The sequence below is a fragment of the Coenobita brevimanus genome, chromosome 65, assembly GCF_032717465.1.
Source record: "Coenobita brevimanus isolate Jiangsu-jjx chromosome 65, ASM3271746v2, whole genome shotgun sequence".
NCBI lineage: Eukaryota > Metazoa > Arthropoda > Malacostraca > Decapoda > Coenobitidae > Coenobita > Coenobita brevimanus.
The window spans coordinates 35,569,850-35,589,530 of NC_137018.1; the positions used below are offsets into that span (position 1 = coordinate 35,569,850).

General features: G+C 39.7%; 1 protein-coding gene across 1 annotated transcript; it reads right to left on the reverse strand.

The window, feature by feature from the left end:
• Positions 1–3,635: 3,635 nt before the first annotated feature.
• On the reverse strand, positions 3,636–9,783 carry LOC145404956 (uncharacterized). Its single transcript, XM_080276461.1, has 5 exons — positions 9,730–9,783; positions 8,144–8,246; positions 6,056–6,106; positions 4,963–5,080; positions 3,636–3,898 (listed from the first exon to the last, which is right to left on the reverse strand). Exons 1-5 carry the CDS (start codon positions 9,741–9,743, stop codon positions 3,867–3,869), a joined length of 318 nt encoding a protein of 105 aa, XP_080132587.1. The 5' UTR covers positions 9,744–9,783; the 3' UTR covers positions 3,636–3,866.
• Positions 9,784–19,681: the final 9,898 nt, after the last annotated feature.

The window sequence follows — 19,681 nt, forward strand, 5'->3', positions numbered from 1 at the left end:
ATGAATATACGCTTTGGGGGTCCAAATAAGGGCCATCACCCATCATGGCATCAAAAAAGGCCATCATAGGCCATGCCAAAATTTCACTGGAAAAAAACGGAAAAGAGATCTACATGTTGCAGGCCAACTGTCTGTGTTACCTACCAGGCCACAGCAAGGTTAATAGGGCCATGACTGTTATCAACAAATGAATATAGGAAGTGACCATAGAATGTTGGGTTGCACAGCTAGGTTCAGTTTCAGAAGTGACAGAAAGAAGCTGATTAAAAGTGAAAAGGTATGCCCCAAAAAAGTAAATGAAAACAAAGCTGATTTCAGTTAGAAAAAAAGAATAGATTTTAGGCTCTGAATAATTCTGAGTGTGGCATTGATGAGGTGAGTGATGGACTTACAATAATATTACGGAAATCAGCGGAGGTAGTACGGAAAGCAAATATAACCAAAGAAAAAAGTACCCCAAACCAACCTTCGAGCTCACGAGAAGAATAAAGATGAAAGTAAAAACAAAGAAATATAAAATAGAAAGAGCAGATTTCAATAATGGAGGAGCCTGTGGGTGAATCGGTAGAGAGGTGGCAGTCCTAATGGACTTAGGTTCGAATTCCGGCTGGGGCAGGGAATAGTTTAAGGATTTGAATTTGATTAAAGCAGACTTTACTGAACCTACCAGAAAAATCACCGACATGTCATAAAAATACTCCCGCTAAAACCAGTACACCAGTCCTTTATGAGACAGCCCTAGCATGTATTCAATATGGACGGTGGGTGTTAGCTCCGAAATGGTGACATGTGGAGGTGTATGGAATATAGGAAGACTACTGGGCCTTGACAACGGGCTGCGAAGCCTGTGCCCATAGTCGGACACCTAAAAGAAGAGAGAGTGAGAGAGAGAGAGAGAGGGGGGGGGGGCGAAAGAGAAACATGGATCAGATTAAAAGAAACTATCATAAAAGGAAAAGTCTGAGACAGGTCCGAAGCAAAATGGTACTAGGAAAGCAACAGATTATATTACTGAAAGACAAATATGGTTAAGTCATTAAGTGCTGAGGGAATGGGGTGAAGAGAGTTGATTTTACAAAACTGTGTGCGTCAAAGACAATAGTAGCAATAGCTGACTGTTCAGTTAATACGGGTGAAATAAAAGAGGTAACACCAGATGAAGTACTTTTTTCGTTTAAAAGTATGAAAAGAGGAAATTCCCCAGGCGAACATGGAAGAGTAACAGATTTACCGTCGGACGCAGTAGATGTTCAAAACCGGCTCGTCCACTTATTTACCCGATGTATAAATAACAGAAAATTCCCAAAACATGGTGTAATGCAACAGTTATTTTGCCTTACAAGAAAGGGAGCTTTAAAGAATCGTAATAATTATCGACCTGATAGCTTATTATCAGTTATTTACGAACGTTTCACTAAGGTCCTTACAGGATAACAACAAATTTGAAAGAAAACCAACTTCGTGAGCTGGCAGAATTCTGCAGCGGGTATTCGACTACTGAGCATCGACACATAATGAATCAGCTAATTGAGAAAACTACTGAATAAAATAAGCCATTGATTGTGCTTACGAGTAGGTTCTGTCGATTATGAAAGGCTTTCGACTCAGTAAGAATATTGTAAAACCGCTCGAAAAAATATACAAAAAGGGAACTGCTCGTTATGCTACACAGAGACTCAGAATAAAATAGGACTGAGATAGGCGTGCGTCAGGGAGATACAATTTCACCCAAATTGTTTACAGCATGTCTTGAAAGCACTTTCGTAAAACTGGAATAGGAGAACAACGGAGCAATCATAGATGGAGAAAACTTAAACCATTTAAGATTTACAAATGACATTGTCCTAATCTCAAAAACAACAGAGACACCGCAAAAATGTTAAATGACCTAAATCGTGTCTCAAAGTGGGGCTAAAGATGAACCGAAGTAAAACTACGGTAATGTTTAATCCAGCTACGTCAAAGAGCGTCATCAAAATAAAAGAAGAAATTCTTGAAGGAGGGGAGAGTACAATTTTTTAGGGAAATGCAAAAACTAGCGAAAGACCATGAAAACGAAATAAAATACGGATTACAATTTGATGGAAAGCTTTCGGTAAACATACAAACATCATGAACAGTAGCTAGCCAGCATATATGAAGCGAGAAGGATACAATGAATGTATAATCTCAGCTATTACGTACAGTTGTGAAACCTGGAAACTGACAAAATCAGTGAAAAAAAAAACTAATCCATTCCCAAAGAGCGATGGAATGGTCAGTGCTGGGAATATCTTTGAGAGACAGGAAAAGATCAGCTTGGGTAAGTGAGCTGAGTAAAGTCAAAGACATCATAGAAATCATACTAAAAAAAAAAAAAAGAAAAAAAAAACAGAAAGAAAGAAATGGAGGAGGATAGGTCATGTAGCAAGAATAAGGGATAACCGATGGAGCAAGAGGCTACCTGACTGGACTCCAAGACACTGCAGACGTAACAGAAAAAGCTCGGGCAGAAGATGGAGGGATGAGACAGAGTTTACAGGGAAAACCTGGCAGAGTTTGGCTCAGTCAATGAATTCGTGGAGGAGGTTGGAGGAGGTCGTTGTTCAGCAGTGGACTTGCAGTGGCTGAATATACAATATATGTATATTTCATAGACTGAATTTTTGGCAAAAACGAAAAATAACATTTTGAAAATTTTATTATCAGTACGACATAATGCATCACGTTGTGCATAATAACTGTTAGCCATTACAGTAGTGTATGCTAACATTGCCACATGCGGGTGTAATGACAACCTAGGGGTCCATAATACTGTGATTATTGGACTTATCAGTACTCTTCATATCAGGGGCGTCCGCAGGATTTTTTGTAAAGGGGGGGACGCAAAATAAAAGAAATTATACATATATGTGCGGCTATAATATATCAAAATACACACACTGCAAATAGGCATAGGCATATACTTACATGAGTTACATGACTTACATCAAGTGCATTAAGTGACAAAATGCATGAATCGACTCAAATCACTCAACCATCCTTGAACAAGAACTGAAACACACTTTGGAATTCCAAGGGGGGGCAACTGTCCCCCCTTGCCCCCTTCCCTCCGGACGCCCATGGTTCATATAAAGTGTATTGAAAAACATACATGAAACATGCCCATACTGTATATGACCATGGTAATGTGGCAGTCCTCATGAGAGGCTGAACTTTGCTATTTGGTTGCCTAGTTACAGATTCATAAAAATAAAATAATAAGTACAAGCCAGAGATTCTGATGGGGTTGAGTATAGTTATGAGTATTGCAGTCACATTTTAGTGAACTAGAGTTAACATAATGCAGCTGAAGTCATTAAAAAAATAGTAGTTGGTTACTGTGAGACAAAATTACCACTCAAGTTAAGCCGCGTTTGAGGTAATTAAATGATATATAATTGGACATCTAGAGGTTTTACCGACAGTCAGTATTCTTGGTGAGTGTAGTTTTAAAGTGTATGCAGTTCATATTGTTTTGAGGGAAAAACTGATCTCAGTACACATTTGTGGGGGGGGAGGGTAATTTGTCATAATGCATGTATTTTTTGGGGGGGGCGGGGAGTATGTCGTCATAATGCTTTTTTTTTTTCTTCTGGGGAGGGGGACGGAGTTAATTGTTGTATTAATCATGAAAGTGAAAGCGGACACAGAACTAAATATAACTCAAAAGATGGAGAGAAAATGAAGCCTGGGTTTATTTAACTTGAGAAAAATGAAGTGTTGGTTTAATGAGAAAATTGAAATTTGGGTTTATTTAGATTATGTCTGGTAACTGTGGGGTGATAACAGGGTGAGGCGGAGGGTGGACAAGATAACTAGGCAGCAGCTGTGGAGACAAGGAAGAGCTAGCCCCTGTAACCATACTGGATTCCACCACCTGGGGAAGACAGGAACAATGAATAAGAATCAGATCTGAATAATAAAACCCAACCACTCCTTGGATGTAAACCCTTAGGGCCCCATCCAGTTGAAGTGTCTTAACCCACTAGATCATAAGGCGTCATTTGGTTATATAGTTACCACCCAACGTGGTAAATGTTTTTCTGGGTTAAAAGGAACCATTTTGCTTGTCACTCAGTTGTAGAGTCACTTAAAGGCAGCATTACAACGAGTGGGTGCATGGTGGACGTTTAATGCTTTAACATGCACTCTCACAAAGGAATGGAAATATTTCCACCAAATGACGTGCAGTGACCATTTATACATTTCAACCTTTCATATATATATATATATATATATATATATATATATATATATATATATATATATATATATATATATATTTAATGAAAGAAAGACAGTAGAGCATATTTCTTAACTGCTCCGTACTCTCTCGCTATGAGTAAGATGCCCCGAAATAACTCTTACAGTACTTCACAATCATGCAGCTATTGTAAGACTGTTACTTCGTGAGTTTCTTTGAGGTATCTAAATATTCAGAATGAGGCATTGACAGAGTGCAACAAGTAATCAGTTATCTTTTTCTTAATGCATACCCCTCAAAATAAGTACTATACCCCCTTACTACACATTATATTTTGAAAGATGGACAAACCACCTTGATATATGGACCACCTTGTGTTGTAAATGTGAATATTATCTCTGATGTATTTTAGCACTTTAAAATCCAAAAAGAAGCATGATACAGGATTCTGATTAATCTGTGACAGAGCCATCTGTGTCGAGAACTATGTTCATGATATCCATTAGACCCCAGAAGCATGTACGAATTTTTGTGGGAAGTTCTGTCATAATTGCTATGCCTGTATGTTTCTTGAGGAATGAAGTAATTAGCAGTAAGTTCACTTAATCTTGAGAAGGAAAACTAGGGCATTTGAGGACTTTTATGCAATTTTTAGTCTGATATCTCAAAGTGAAACTCTAGGTTTATGGAGTTTATGATACTGTAAGCCAGTTTTATAAGAGGGAAATATGACGCACCTGAATTACCACAAGCCTTGGCAACAGTGAGGTACTGTTTCTGCAGCACCGTGCTAACTTCCACCCTTGTTTCTGTTTCTGTTTCCGTTACAGTCTCTGTAGTAGTTTCTGTCTCAGTCTGGGGACATAAAATATTTTTAAAATCCGTTTAAAATGAAAGTGCCAATACATTCCTATATTGCATTGTAAGATACTATATAATATACTCATTACCATTGCTATGAACAAGAAACAGGATGCTGGTATGGCAGTGTCTGATTTTATTTATACAAAGCTGAAGTGATACCTGCCAGATTCATAGGAATAAACTAAGCTTTTCACTCGGTGCACCCTACGCTATGTTGTGCAGTGTTCTTTAGATCAGTGATAAACGTGGACATTACTCAGATACTGGACCAATTTAGAATCCCATCTAATTGAAGTTATCAGAATTTTATTGTTAGACGCTTCTATCATACACTTCTTTGAAGTGAAGGTAGTTGTTTGAGCAGAAAGCAGAAACTCTCCTATAACTGTTAACAGAAAACAAATGGTCTCTTGCCAGAACTTTTTTTTTTTTTTTTTATAACATCATGGTACTCGTAGAAGTGGTCATCAAGGTTGGCCATCAACGTACGTACTAATCACGAATTTTCAAGCATTCGCAAAGAAATACAACAGAATAGCCCATGTCTGAAACGTGCTTGGAGGAAAGCCTTTTAAATAACATAATAACGAGACCTTAGTTTAGTGCAGGTCAATAATACAGCAGTTTCCATAAAATATGGTATTTACCAGACTGGTACTTAAGTGTAAATGGCAACAGTAAGGATTCTATTCTGACAATACTTCGAGCAAAATTTAGCAGCGACGTCAACACATGATACCAACAAAATGTCATTCTTTGATTATATTGGGAGATGGAAACTTGTCAGTATATATTGAAAACATAGGAGGCTTGTGCATAATGAAATTTATTGATTTCTTGTGCATACTTTTCTGCAATATTTCACCTAGAAACGAAAACTGTACTATTGTAATACTGTCTACAATGTTGTGATTATAAAAATAAAGCAACAGTGGATAGAAAGGTAAGAATACAGTACTAGCTTACTTCAGTGGTTGTTTCCGTCTCTGTCACTACCTTGACGTGGGTGGGACACAGCTGCAGAGAATAAAAATTAGGTATGGAATTTGTAATAGTCTGACAATGCTATAGAAAATTTATTGATACACTAATGGATATATAGCAGACAGAAGTTGTTGAAAGTCATACATGAATATTAGAATTAATAAATGAAAGAAAAGCATTCGGAAGTCGAATGCTAATCGCCCTCCAGACTATGTTGTTGGCCAAGTCCAAGATTTTGGCCACATCTTGATACCCTGAAGGTTTCATGTTGATAGCTCAAGCTGTTCATGAGATATAATGGTGCTAAAGGCGGACTATTAGAACTAGTTGACCTTTGGCAGCCATTTTGGTGACCTTGACCATGGCCCTGAGTGCCCATTTTCGAACTTGGCGGAGATTTTGGCCATATCTTGATACCCTGAAGGTTTCATGTTTATAGCTCAAGCCATTCATGAGATATAGTGGGAACACACACACACACACACACACACACACACACACACACACACACACACACATATACACAGAGGCAGGCAAAAACATTATCGCTTCGCCTTCTAAAGGCGGGCGATAATAATAAAGGAGATAGTGATGAAGGTAAGAAGTAGACAGGCTGTAGGTGAGAGGAAAGAGCCAAACATTGTTCAGCATAAAGAGCAATATTTAGGGTGAGTTTTAAGTTAGAAATCATAGACAGTATAATTTCTTGTACCATAATGACCAGACAGTTATCCTAAAGAAAGTCTGCACTGAATACCTATTAGGGGTACACAGGTCACAGCCAAGGAAAAAAAAATTCTTATAAAAGACGTAAATTAATTAAAGCTTTATAGGATATGCCTCTATTTTCTGATTTAAAATTTGCCCTTTTTATCGACAGAGGAAATATCTGTGTCATTACAGTGTTTATTTCATTATCACTAACTGTTAAGAAATGGAATTTCCAATATTACTATATATTTTACTATATTCATCTGCCTTCATTGTCAGTTTTATAATATGTGTAGTACTGTATATGCCACACCACTTTACAGAATGTAATTTCCTCATCAAATCGTATAATGAATGGGTGGGCGAGAAAACGAGAAAGATAAATAAAGGAGTGCAAAGAAACGAGGGATTTGTAATGTGGAAGATGGAGATTAGGAATGGAGGAGGGAAAGGTTTGGTTAGAGGCGGGAAGGTGAGGTAAGATGGGTGGAAAGCAAAGTTCGAAATAAGGAGGTGGTTGGTAATCGACGAGGAGAAAGATAGGCAGGTTGGATGTTGTCAAGTGAGAGAAATTTATGACTATTTTGGACTAGAACAAATGGTGATAAGAATGCGATGGGTAACTGCAGAATGGTGTAAACAAATACAGTACATTGCTATGGTATGGTCATAGTGATTGCAGTTAAGAATGTCTTACGTCTTTGTAGCTGTGATGACGATAATGGTTGGAGAGACGCACCTTATGTGATCTGGAAGACGAGATGGGAGAGTACACTGATGAGGGAAGGAAGAGGTGTGTCTAAGAATCTGAGAGAGGTATGTGGGGACAAAGCAGCCGGGAGGCTGCTTTGTCATGGCCATCCCTATCAGTGAGTTTCTAGGAAGGAACAAGGCATCAGAGATGAGGAGAAATGAGAAGGGAGAGGCTGGGAGCTTGGGTCGAGACAAGTGAGAATATACAGTAAGACAGAGGGAAATTGAAAATACTACAGATAATGCATGGGAAGGAAAGTGGGTTAGAGAAAAGAAGAAAAAGTTGGAAATGGAGGATAGGAGTTTGAGGGGAGGAAGACAGATTGGTTAGGAATGGAGATGTTTATTATGAATGAGGGGGAATAGGTTGTCAGCCAACGAAAACAGTAGTTGGAAGGCTAGGACTGGGTAGGAAAGGGTGGAGATTAAGAATGAAGAGGATGTGGAAAGTTGGAATGGGAAAGAAAAAAGAGACAGCAATAGAACAGGAGGAGGAGATAAGGATTAGGGGATATGAAGGTAGAAAAGAAAAAAGAGAAAAACGATATTTTAAGTAAGTGTCATCCAATATACAGTTAAAGCAGGAGTTACCCTGTGGTGACATACCTGCGCTTGACTGCCGTAACCTCTATAACCACCACCATATCCGTACCTCCCCGCATCCACAATCACCACCATCAGAACCAACATCATCATTAAGCCAGTGTTCCTGCAAGTGGAGAAATAACTGTCATCACCATCATTATCACTTCCATCATCATCATTCTGATGATCTGATCCCCATAAGGATGGGCTGAGGTACCGTCCAGGAAGTAAGGAAAAAGAAAGCGTTATAGAGGAGGAACTAACAACATTAAGATCCTGATACCTCTTGACCTACCACGTTTCTTCCTACCTTCAAACTTCCTTATATACCCTATTTCCTACTATCTACATCCATTCTTTCTATATAACCATGCCACCTTATTGTCAACAGTCTTCCTTCGTCCACATTTTATCACGAATCTCATTATTTCTTATCCAATCCATTCTACACATTCTGCACATTCCTCAGCAATCCCATTTCCGCTGCTCTTACTCCTGACTTCATTCTCACGCCACAAAAAACGTCTCATACACATTAATATAATGTGGACTCTAACACAACTTCATGCAATCCTCCTGCTGCCTCCACACTTAAGCCTGTGTTTAATGTTAAGGTCTTCATAGCACCAGCCATTCTCATTTTTGTGCCACTCTACATTTCCTTCGCACATTTACCCACACTGTATGTTATTGCGCCTAGGTACTTACTGTAAATTCTCTAACCATTCCAAGTTTCTTTCCATTCACTAGCACATAACACTGAGAGTCTCTCTCAGCAACTGTTGTAACTTAACTTTTGATCTGCATTAAATTCCGACGCACATTGCTAACAGACATCCAAAAAACTCTGCACCATATGAAGAAATAAGCATTAAAACATTTTCCACACTGCAATCCCTCACGCACTAACTCCAGTATTTAATGAACTTAATTAATTCGCAAGGATATATGTATCTTATATCTCCAAAACCACTTGAACACGACACAGACTGACGCATCGATTAACTCTCATGCTCTTATGACCCAGTCTCAGCTGAATAAAATCGTAGCTGCAATAGGATACTAGAATGAAAGGGTTAATTATAACATTATTAGCACTGAGGCACCTATGACTCACACTCAGGAGACTAGAACTGTCTATTGTTAGCTATAACAGAATATAAGCGTTATCTTGGCCAGGAGAAGGTTGGAGGATAGTTTGAAATTTTAGTTTACCCGGTACCTCGGACTTTAATTGAGCTTTTCCGTTCGAAGTTGCTGCACATGAGATTTGGATTGGTTGGTTCTTTAGCGCACCGCTCTTTGATGACAGACTTATTGTCGCAAAGATCATTGGTCCCCACCTTCTCCAAATGAACTTTAGAAAATGCCCTCAACGATTCTTTTCGAAGGAACTGTGAATAGTAACGGGCTATTAAGGAAGTGTTAGCTGTGAGAAAGTCACGTTATGTTATTGATTAGCTGTATACAAAATGCAGAGTAACCCTTCATACAACGAGACGTGCTGGTAGAATAATTACAACACACACACACACACACACACACACACACACACACACACACACACACACACACACACACACACACATTCGATTGTCTTGAAATACCTCAAGAAGTTCATGATGACAAGTTTGTTGTTTTAGCAGATGTGTAGCTCCGAACTGCAGTACACTCAAGAGCTTCCAGGAGCCTAATGTGTCTAAACTTTCTTGCGCGAGGTTTATATACCCTCTCCGCAACGATAGCGTTTTGGAGTGGTGGGAAGCGCGGGAAATGTCCAAGGTCATGTACACATCATCCTGTTCATCCCAACGTAGCTCCGTGTCTGATATATAGATAGATAGATAGATAGATTTCATTAGTTCAGTGGTACCATTTTTTTAAATTGGCCCTCGGCTTTCTTTACTGCAGCAGAATGAATTCAATAGCACGTGTGAAAATTGGTGAAAGAAATAAGACTCCATTTTCGTTTGATTGTAGCCTACTCATACATTTCGTTCACATTAAAGCCTAATGGCTTATATTACACAAACTTGAGCGGTCGTCATAATAACAAATAACCATGGTATGCTCAACAGATAAGTATCATAAGAATGTGGGGAGCGGAGAGCCTTCAGGGTGTGTAACCATGAGGAAGTACGACTGACGCTCGAATACACCAAGTGAATCTAGTCTTAAAATCGCACTTTTCTTTTTTCTTTTTTTTAGCCTTAAACCTACGGGGCCGACTTACTTATATTGCTTTGGCTATCGTTAAATGATTTTATGCGACACTGAGGAACCTAACGAGGCTTGGAAGTTAACAAGCTATCTCGATTGAGAGAGGGGCGAGTCATGAAATTTATAACCTATGAATCTACTTAGACCTACAGCTTCCTTCGCCTTTTATTATTATTATTATTTATTATTATTATTATTATTATTATTATTATTATTCCTGTAGATGCTGGGGGTTACACTGATCGAGTATCAAAGTGACTACCGTGCCTTACGCACAACAGTTCGAATCTCTCAGAGTTGATTGGAAGGATTTTTAGTAATGGAAAATGCTGCCGCTACCAGGGGCGCATATCTGTCTCCGCGCTAATAATAATAATAATAATAATAATAATAATAACAACAGTATTGATAATAATAATAAATAAAATGAAATAAATTTAGAAGGGGAAAATAAAATCTGAGTTCCATACGGAATCAGATATTGTTTATTTTCTGCCATTGTGCCATCTGAGTTCCACTGATATTGTGTGTGTATATATATATATATATATATATATATATATATATATATATATATATATATATATATATATATATATATATATATATATATATATATATAAGTATAGATAGATAGATAGATAAATAAATAGATAGATAGGTTGGTACATAGACAGATAGACAAACTGTACATAAATACATATATACTGTACATATGTACAGTATATTGTACATATCCATTAGAGAGAGATGAGAGATGAGGTGATATCTATCTATTTATCTATCTATCTATCTATCTATCTATCTATCTATCTATCTATATATATATATATATATATATATATAATATATATATATATATATATATATAATATATATATATATATATATATATTCCTTTATCATTAACAATAAATAAATATAAATTTACTACTTAGCAACTCATATTAGAAAACCTGTCACCTGTGTGACGTCACAGGAATCAACCTATATACACTAAGGTGCCTTGTTCAGGAGATGAATTATTATCCCTCGCTGCAACACAGTACATCATTTTACATTACAGGACACACTGTTTCACTTCCGAATCATGCTTTGTGATACAGCTACAGGGGGAAAAAATCAAAACAAGTGGTGCCAGGCACAACAAACCTCGCCCGACAGCAGTTATTTTATTGCTGTTAAATACTGACTCGTGTCTGCCATTTAGTGTCAGTGAACAATTAAAGTCTAAGGTAATGGTGCAAATGTTTTGAAGTTACACCCCCTGAAAGTCCGTGATCTTGCGCTTGACCTTTCAAGATCACTCAAGGTCAAAGGTCATGCTGCCAAATGAAAGCCCATATGAGACTTCCTGTATCTTGGTAATAGTAAATATCTCTATCTTCAACGAGTTTCGAGTTATAGCTCCCTGAATATCCCTGACCTTGAGTCTGGCCTTTCAAGGTGACTTACTGCCAAAGGTCAATGTACCAATTAAAAACCCCATATGGGATTTCGTACATGTCGATACTTGTAAATATCTCCCTACCTTCAACCAGTTTCGAGTTACAGCCCCCTAAATATCCGTGCCCTTGAGTTTGACCTTTCAGGGTCACTCAAAGGAAAGCCCATATTACGAGTTCCTGTATACTCCTAATAGTAAATATCTCTATCTTCAACCGTTTTCAAGCTATATCCCTCTGAAAATCCGTGACCTTGATTTTGCACCTTTCAGGGTCACTCGATTACCTCCAAAATATGATCCCTTTCTAAGGGAGCCAGTGCTCACATATCCTGAAAGTTTCATGTAATTTTATTTAACCCTTTTTCCGTAATGTTGCTAACAAAGAAAGAAAGAAACAAACAAACAAACAAACAAACTGTACCAAAAACAATACCTCGTCGGACTCCGTCCGGGGGAAGTAATGACTCGTGGTATCACAGGGGCTTTTGTCTTCGTAAATGCTTTGGTTCCAGACACTGCTTTTTGGACAACTTTGGCACTTTATTTTAACCCTTTTTATTATTGCTGAAGTATACTGTTTGGGTTCTTGATTTAGAATCTTGCTGCTGAACTTAGAATTTTATGACCTTTAACTTCTTCTATTTAATTTGGCCAACGGCAGATGATTTTATTTGGCTTAAGTGAGACTTACCCAGGCTGCGTGAGATAACAAGAAAAATAATATTCTGAACACCTTTGAGCCCGGAGACACTTCTGTTTTCATTTCATTTTTGCTGATGGCAGATTAATATTCAACTTAGATTAGACGTACCCGAGCTGAAGGAGTTAAATGTATTTGGACTATGGTAACCTAGCCTTGCACTCCGATGTTCCGAAAGGTGTGAGGAGGATTACATGAACTGGATATTTATTATTATTATTATTATTATTATTATTATTATTATTATTACTATTACAATTATTGTTATTAGTATTATCATCATCATCATCATTGTTCTCATCATCAGCAACAGCGGCATTATCATTAACATCATAATCATCCTTAGCAGCAGTAGTTTTTTTTTTTTATTGCTGTATTTATAATTATTTTTAAATTTATTTTCACCATTTTAGGAACAAGAGAGAAAGAAGACATGTGCCTCAACTATGTACTGCCGGTATGCTGTAAAAGACGAGTACAAATGTGGGAAAGGGGCTTAGCGATCTCACCGCCCAGCGTTGTGTTGCGACCAGCCTCGTGCCTTCTACTGTATGACACACGAGGAATGAGAAGAGTTTGTGTCTGGGGCTTCATTACTTCCTGAGCTTAATTTCTTCTGGGGCATAATTTCTCATCGAGCTTCGTAACTCCTAGTGCGTTATTTCCTCAGGGTTTCATTTTTCCTGGGTCTTCATTTCTCCTTGTGTATCATTTCTAGTACATCATTTCTCCTGGGACTTCACTTCTAGAGCTTTATTGCTCATGGGCTTCATTTCTCCTGGGGTTTCATTTTAGCTCTTTATTGCTCATGGTCCTTATTTCTCCTGGAATTTATGTCTCTCAGAAAAGATAGAACAACGACAAATAAATAGGCGATGGGAAATACAGAGAAAACCTTAAGTTCTCTATTTTTTCTAACGTTTCTGACTACACATAGCCCATCTTCAGACGTTCAGCCAAAGACAAAAGTTCCCCTACCATTCCACTGTGACAGTGTCACACACTCATGGCATGTATCTTTTTCTTCCCTGGCGCATCACATCAAAGAGAACCTTCTATGGACAAAGAAACTTACCAAGCCTTGCCTCAACTTAGGATTACTAGCCAGCAGCGAAAGCGAGAAGTAGGAAGTGGATATTTAATAGGCAAATTTTTGTCCCTGAATGTACAGTCAGAGAAATAATTATTTTCCTAGTTCCATCTGAAGATAATTTACAACTGGCGACGTACAGTGAAAACCCAATCTTTACTAGTGCGTATTTCAGATGGTTCGATTTTTCCGGTATGTATTCGTTAACACTTTGGGAAGAAAATTGTGTTTCTCTCTATACATTCCATTTGAAGGTGGGTTGTGTGCAGCCTGAATTTCCTTGAACGATAGAAAAATAAGTCCGATGACGTATTTTTATATTCTGTTAGTGGGCAACCACCAGGCTTTTCAGAATGTGGGAGTTAAAAATGGGCTTCAGTCCCATGGCATAGTTTTTCCATTTTATTTTACCTCAGCTACCTCCAGACGATATTATTCTGCCTTGGCGAAACCTCTTGTACTGAAAGAGTAAACGAAGGCAATATTTTAGCCTCTCCCTCAAGAAGGAATTCCTCTTGGCTGACTAGGCTAAGGAAAATATTAATGTCTGGAGGGAACTGTTACTGCGGGCTCATGGCCTTTGGTTCCTTCTTCCTCGCATAAAAAAAAAAATAAATAAAATAAAAAAGTCAACAACCAGCACTAACTTCTGCCAGCGGCAGTTACTGAACTATTTCTAAATAAAACATTTATTTTTTAAATATCATAACTAGTTATGCTCACAATTATAGCATGGGGACTCAGTATTTTCTCCATAGGGTGGGCATGAATTAGCACAAGATTGGCCGAATACTCGAAGACCACATAGGTGTACAGTAAAGTCCTGTTTTCCGACATTTGCATCTCTTGCCACACATTTGTTTACATCCACATAACACGATGAGAACACGCTCTGTTGCTACTGGTGTGTCAGTCAAAATGGGACTGAGCATTCCACCTTGAAGCTCCCAAGCCCAGTCGGTAGGATTTAGATCCTCAACATTGCCCAACCACTCCTGAACTGCGAAGTAAGCTTGATCTGAGTGGTACTTTGCAGCTGAGGATTTGGGAGGTAGGCTCTGATGTTGGAAGCTGGTGGATGCTTTGTTCATCCTCTGCATGTACTGCACAAATCTCAGCTTATCAAATGTTGTGTACATGTCGGACTGGCATTATACAACTTCAGTAGGAGTATTCTCCCCACTCTAGCTACTTTTTCATGACTGGCATCGCTCTTCTTAAACGCATCCAACGTCCTCCAATCCTCTCTTTCCAAGACTGTCATGGCCTTCTTTTTGCCAGTGCAATACAAGGCAGAGTCTGTGTTACATCCGGTGACAGTGTGTGCTATCAATATGTGTTGTCGGGTGTGCGGATGCATTGCCTGCTGGATTCTGTGTATGCCAGAAACAAAGTCTCTCGCATACTGCATGTAGATATTGTCTGTTGTGGCCCTTTCAACTAACCTTTGCCACAAGTACAAAAGGTCTTGCTATCTATCTATCTATATACCTAGGCTGCTTCCCCCAAGGAAAGGGAGGTAGCCGAGACAGGACGATACACTCCCAATTTACTCATCCACTCAAACACACTCATTCACATCTTAGTCCCAAAGGGGAAAAGAGACATCCTCGCCGCACCACACCGCACAAGGGTTAACTGCACAGTGCAATCAGTGACATCCGCAGCAGGAACTGACAGCAGAGCTGGTTTACCTCTGCCACATCATAATAGACTCATCCCCTCACCCGTACCTGACCTGACTAGCTGATCAGACAAAATGAGGGAGAATATCCCCTCAGGGCTGCATCATAAATTATTCATTCACAACTTCTCTCCATTCATTTCTATCACGCACAGCCACTCTTCCTTGCCCAACAGACATCCCTCTCGCATCCAGCGCTCTCCATCCATCCTATTCGTGGTCTTCCTCTTAGCCTTACACCTCTCACATCAGATCCAGTTATCTTTTTCACCAATCGCTCATTATCCATTCTCTCCATATGCCCAAACCATCGCAACACCCTCTGCTCAGCTCGATCAGCCATCTCCCGAACAATTCTAGTTCTTCTTTGCACTTCATCATTTCTCACTCGATCCATACGCGTCAGTTCACACATACTCCCCAGACATTCAAACTTTTCTGTTACATTCAAACTTTTCCTCTCTGTTACACCCATATTCCATGATTCAGCTCCATGTAATGCAGTCAGTACCACAACATCCTCATACAGCCTTCTCTTTACATCCATTCTAAGCGAATGACATCTAAACACTTTTCTCATTCCTACCAGCACGTTTCCTGCTTCATTCATTCTAAACTTCACTTCTGCATCTATTCTTCCATCCACAGCAACATGTGACCCTAAATACCTAAAACTCTCTACCTCATCAAGCAACTCACCATTCAAACCTATATTCATCCTCCTACCATCTACCAATCTCGTACACTTCATCACTTTACTCTTATTCTCATTTACTTTCAATTTCCTCCTTTCACACACCCTTCCAAACTCCTCTATCAACTGTCTCAATCTCTCCTCTGAATCATCCACCAGAGAAGTATCATCCACAAAAAGCAGCTGCTTCAGATTCCACTCTCTACCATCAACATTCACCAGACTTAGACTTCCACCTAACATTCTTGCGTTCACCTCCTTTACAACACCATCCATATAAATATTAGACAGCCAAGGCGACATCACACATCTCTGCTGCAGCCCCACTCTCACGGGAAACTAATCACTCACAGTATTTCCCACTCTTACACACGTTCAACTATTTACATAAAAACTTTTCACTCCTTTTAGTAACCTACCATCAAGTCCATACAATCTTAAAACAGTCCATAAAGCCTCCTTATCAATTCTATCATACGCTTTCTCTAAATCCATGAACGCCCAAAACACATCCTTACCTTCCGCTAAATACTTTTCACACACCTGTCTCACAGCAAACACCTGATCCACGTATCTCCTCCCTCTCCTAAAGCCACACTGCTGATCACCAATCACTCCCTCTGTAACCTCTCTAACTCTCTTAATTAACACGATACCATACACCTTACCTACAACACTCAACAGACTTATACCCCTAAAGCTAGTACATTCATACTTATCACCCTTACCTTTATACAACCGGACCACACAAGCACTTCCCCAGTCAACTGGCACCATACCTTGCACAAAGCACACATTCAACAATCTCACTAACCAGTCGACGTTCAGACCTTCCACAGCACACTCATCCATACCTGCAGCTTTCCCTGTTTTCATCTCCCTTACTGCCTCCTGCACTTCCTCCTTCGTGATCAAAGAATCATTCAACTCTCCCAACACATTTATTCCTTGCACCCTTCCATCTGCCACAATCTCAGCCTCCCTTTCCTCCTCTACCTTTAACAATCTTTCAAAATACTCCGCCCATCTCTTCCTTACTGTGTCCATCTCAGTTAACATTCTTCCATCATCTGCTTTTACTCGCTCTTCCTTCCCAGACTCTCCCTTTCACACCCTTTTCACCTCCTTCCAAAACATTTTCTTATATTGCTGAAAATTCCCAGTCAACCGCTTACCCCACCTCTCATCTGTTGTCACTTTAGCATCATGCACAGCCCTTCTCGCCCTGTTCCTCTTTTCCTTATACCTCTCATACGACACCTCATCCTTCCTCTGCAGCGACACTTCGTATGAAAGTCTCTTCTCAGCCACAGCCATACTTACTTCCTCGCACCACCGTTCACTTCCTTTTCTTACACCACCACCCACTCGTCTCACACCACACACCTCTTCCACATGCCCCACCACAGCACTCCCAAACAACTTCCATTCCTCCTCCACACTGCCATTTTCCTGATCTTTCACTGCGTTTCACTTACCTTTCAATTTCTCCTGACACCCTGTCATTTTCTCTCTTTTATCCAACTCACTTACTTTCAAAACCCCCCTGCCACACCTAACTCTCCTAGCTATCACCCATCTCTTACCTACTCTTAATTTTCCCTCCACCAGGTAGTGGTCAGACATACCTCCACCCTTCCCTCTCAAAACTCTCGCCTCCAACAATCTTCCTATTACATTCCTGGACACAACAACATAGTCCATCAATGCTCTATCAACAATCCTCGTATCCTCCTGTCTCACCCATGTATACTTATAAATATCTCTCTTCTCAAATAAGGTATCTCCAATCATCATCGCTCGCTCAATGCATATCTCCATTATTCGGTCCCCATTTTCATTTCTTCCAGGCACATCATGCATACCAACTACACCTTCAGCTGCTACATTTTCCACTCTAGCATTAAGATCTCCCATCATTACCACATTTACATTCGCTCCAAAACTCTGCAGACACTCATCAACATCATTCCAGAAAGACTCCTTTTCTTCTTCATCCCTTTCACTACCAGGCCCATACACACTCACGAATACCCACAACTCACGTTCAAATTTCGTTTTCACCAATATCAGTCTGGATGACACCTTCTTCCATTCAGTCACACACTGCTGTACTTCCGGACTCACTAACAAGGCCACACCTTCTCTTGCCCTCCCTCTATCAACACCAGACAATCATCCATTCACACTTCCCAGCAAATGTCAGTGCTGTGCTACTTATTAAGAAGTCAGCATCAGCCTGATTTTAACAGCAAGCAACGCTTTCGGATGTAAGCCGGTCCTTCAGCCTACTGATTAATCGTGACTTGTTGTTACGATTTGCTAAAATGGAACGCTGATTGCCCGTGAACGATGTGTTGAAATCAAACAATATGCAGAGACACTTGGATCAGTGCGGCGGCTCTGTTCAGCTACCTTGGTTGACAGGGTAAGATTTGTGTAGTCATCATAGCAGACAGTGCATTCTTTGCCATAGTAATTGATAACGTGATTCATATCTCTGTCACAGACATCACCATACTTGCAGTCCATAAGCCATGTCACATTTTGCAGCAAATGTCCTCCATCCACCACATAGTATGGGTTCTTAAAAGCTTCAGTGATGTTTGGGACTACTGGGGCTTTCATCACCTTGGAAAGACCAATTTTATTGTTTCTGCGCATTTTACCCTTGTCAAGTAGTGCTGGTGGCTGTTTGCTAAACTCATGTTTAGGGTGATTCTCCATGTCTGATCGGTTCTTTATCATACTTGTGACCTGCTTGAAGATAGTGTGGGGTAGACCTGGACGTCTTTGCCACGGACAGTGGCAGTACATGCTGCAGCACCAACAGATATAACCTTGTCACTCCTTTTGAGCTTAACATCAGCGTAGTTCAGGCTAGCGATACGTGCAGCTGCCTCCTCACCTGATTTTACTGCACAATCTGCATCAGCACAAATAGATGCCACGATTCCAGTATCAGTGCAGAACAGTCTCTCGAGGTATTTAACTGTGTAGGCAAATGGTGAATGGTGTGATAGGTAATTCCGAAAGATGTAAAAGAGTCTACTCTTATCTATATACTCACAGAGTTTCAGGAGCTCATTTTATTTTCTGGTGTTGTCTGACCCTGAAGGCCTACCCCTTGGTTTCCTCTGAAGTCCTCGCCCATCCTGTAAACGGATTTGACAATCATGGTGGTACTTGGCCTCAGGTGCCACAAGATCACCAACATTTGAATGCGTGTATATACAGACTCTTCCCAAGTTTCAGATAGCTCCATCGCCTTGGCTGCAACAGATGATAATAGTTCCGCTGTTGCTGCATCATGAGTCGCCTCACGTTGGTCTTTTGGGTGTTTGGCGATCTTACTATTGTCCACATATTCCCCATAGTACAGACAGTCTTGTTTTATAGTAAAGATAGTGACTTGTGAACGGCAGGTGATTTTCTTACGCACTTGTCTCTCCGATTCTTCTGACTCCCCTTTTCGCTTTTTTCTTGTATGATGGCGTAATGTATGTTCTTTGCGCCTTTTATGAGCCGGAACTGGCAACACTTTAGGTAATAGCTTTTCATCAAGTCCATCCCTCAGATCAGCACTAATGTTCAATATGGTAGGTAGGCCTCTTTCTGTGACAGTACTTCGGTCAAGGATGACTGGCTTATCACAAAAATCACAAATATCACACTGTACTTGTGTTGCCATCTTGTTCCATTCACCCTGTCCATCTATGTACAG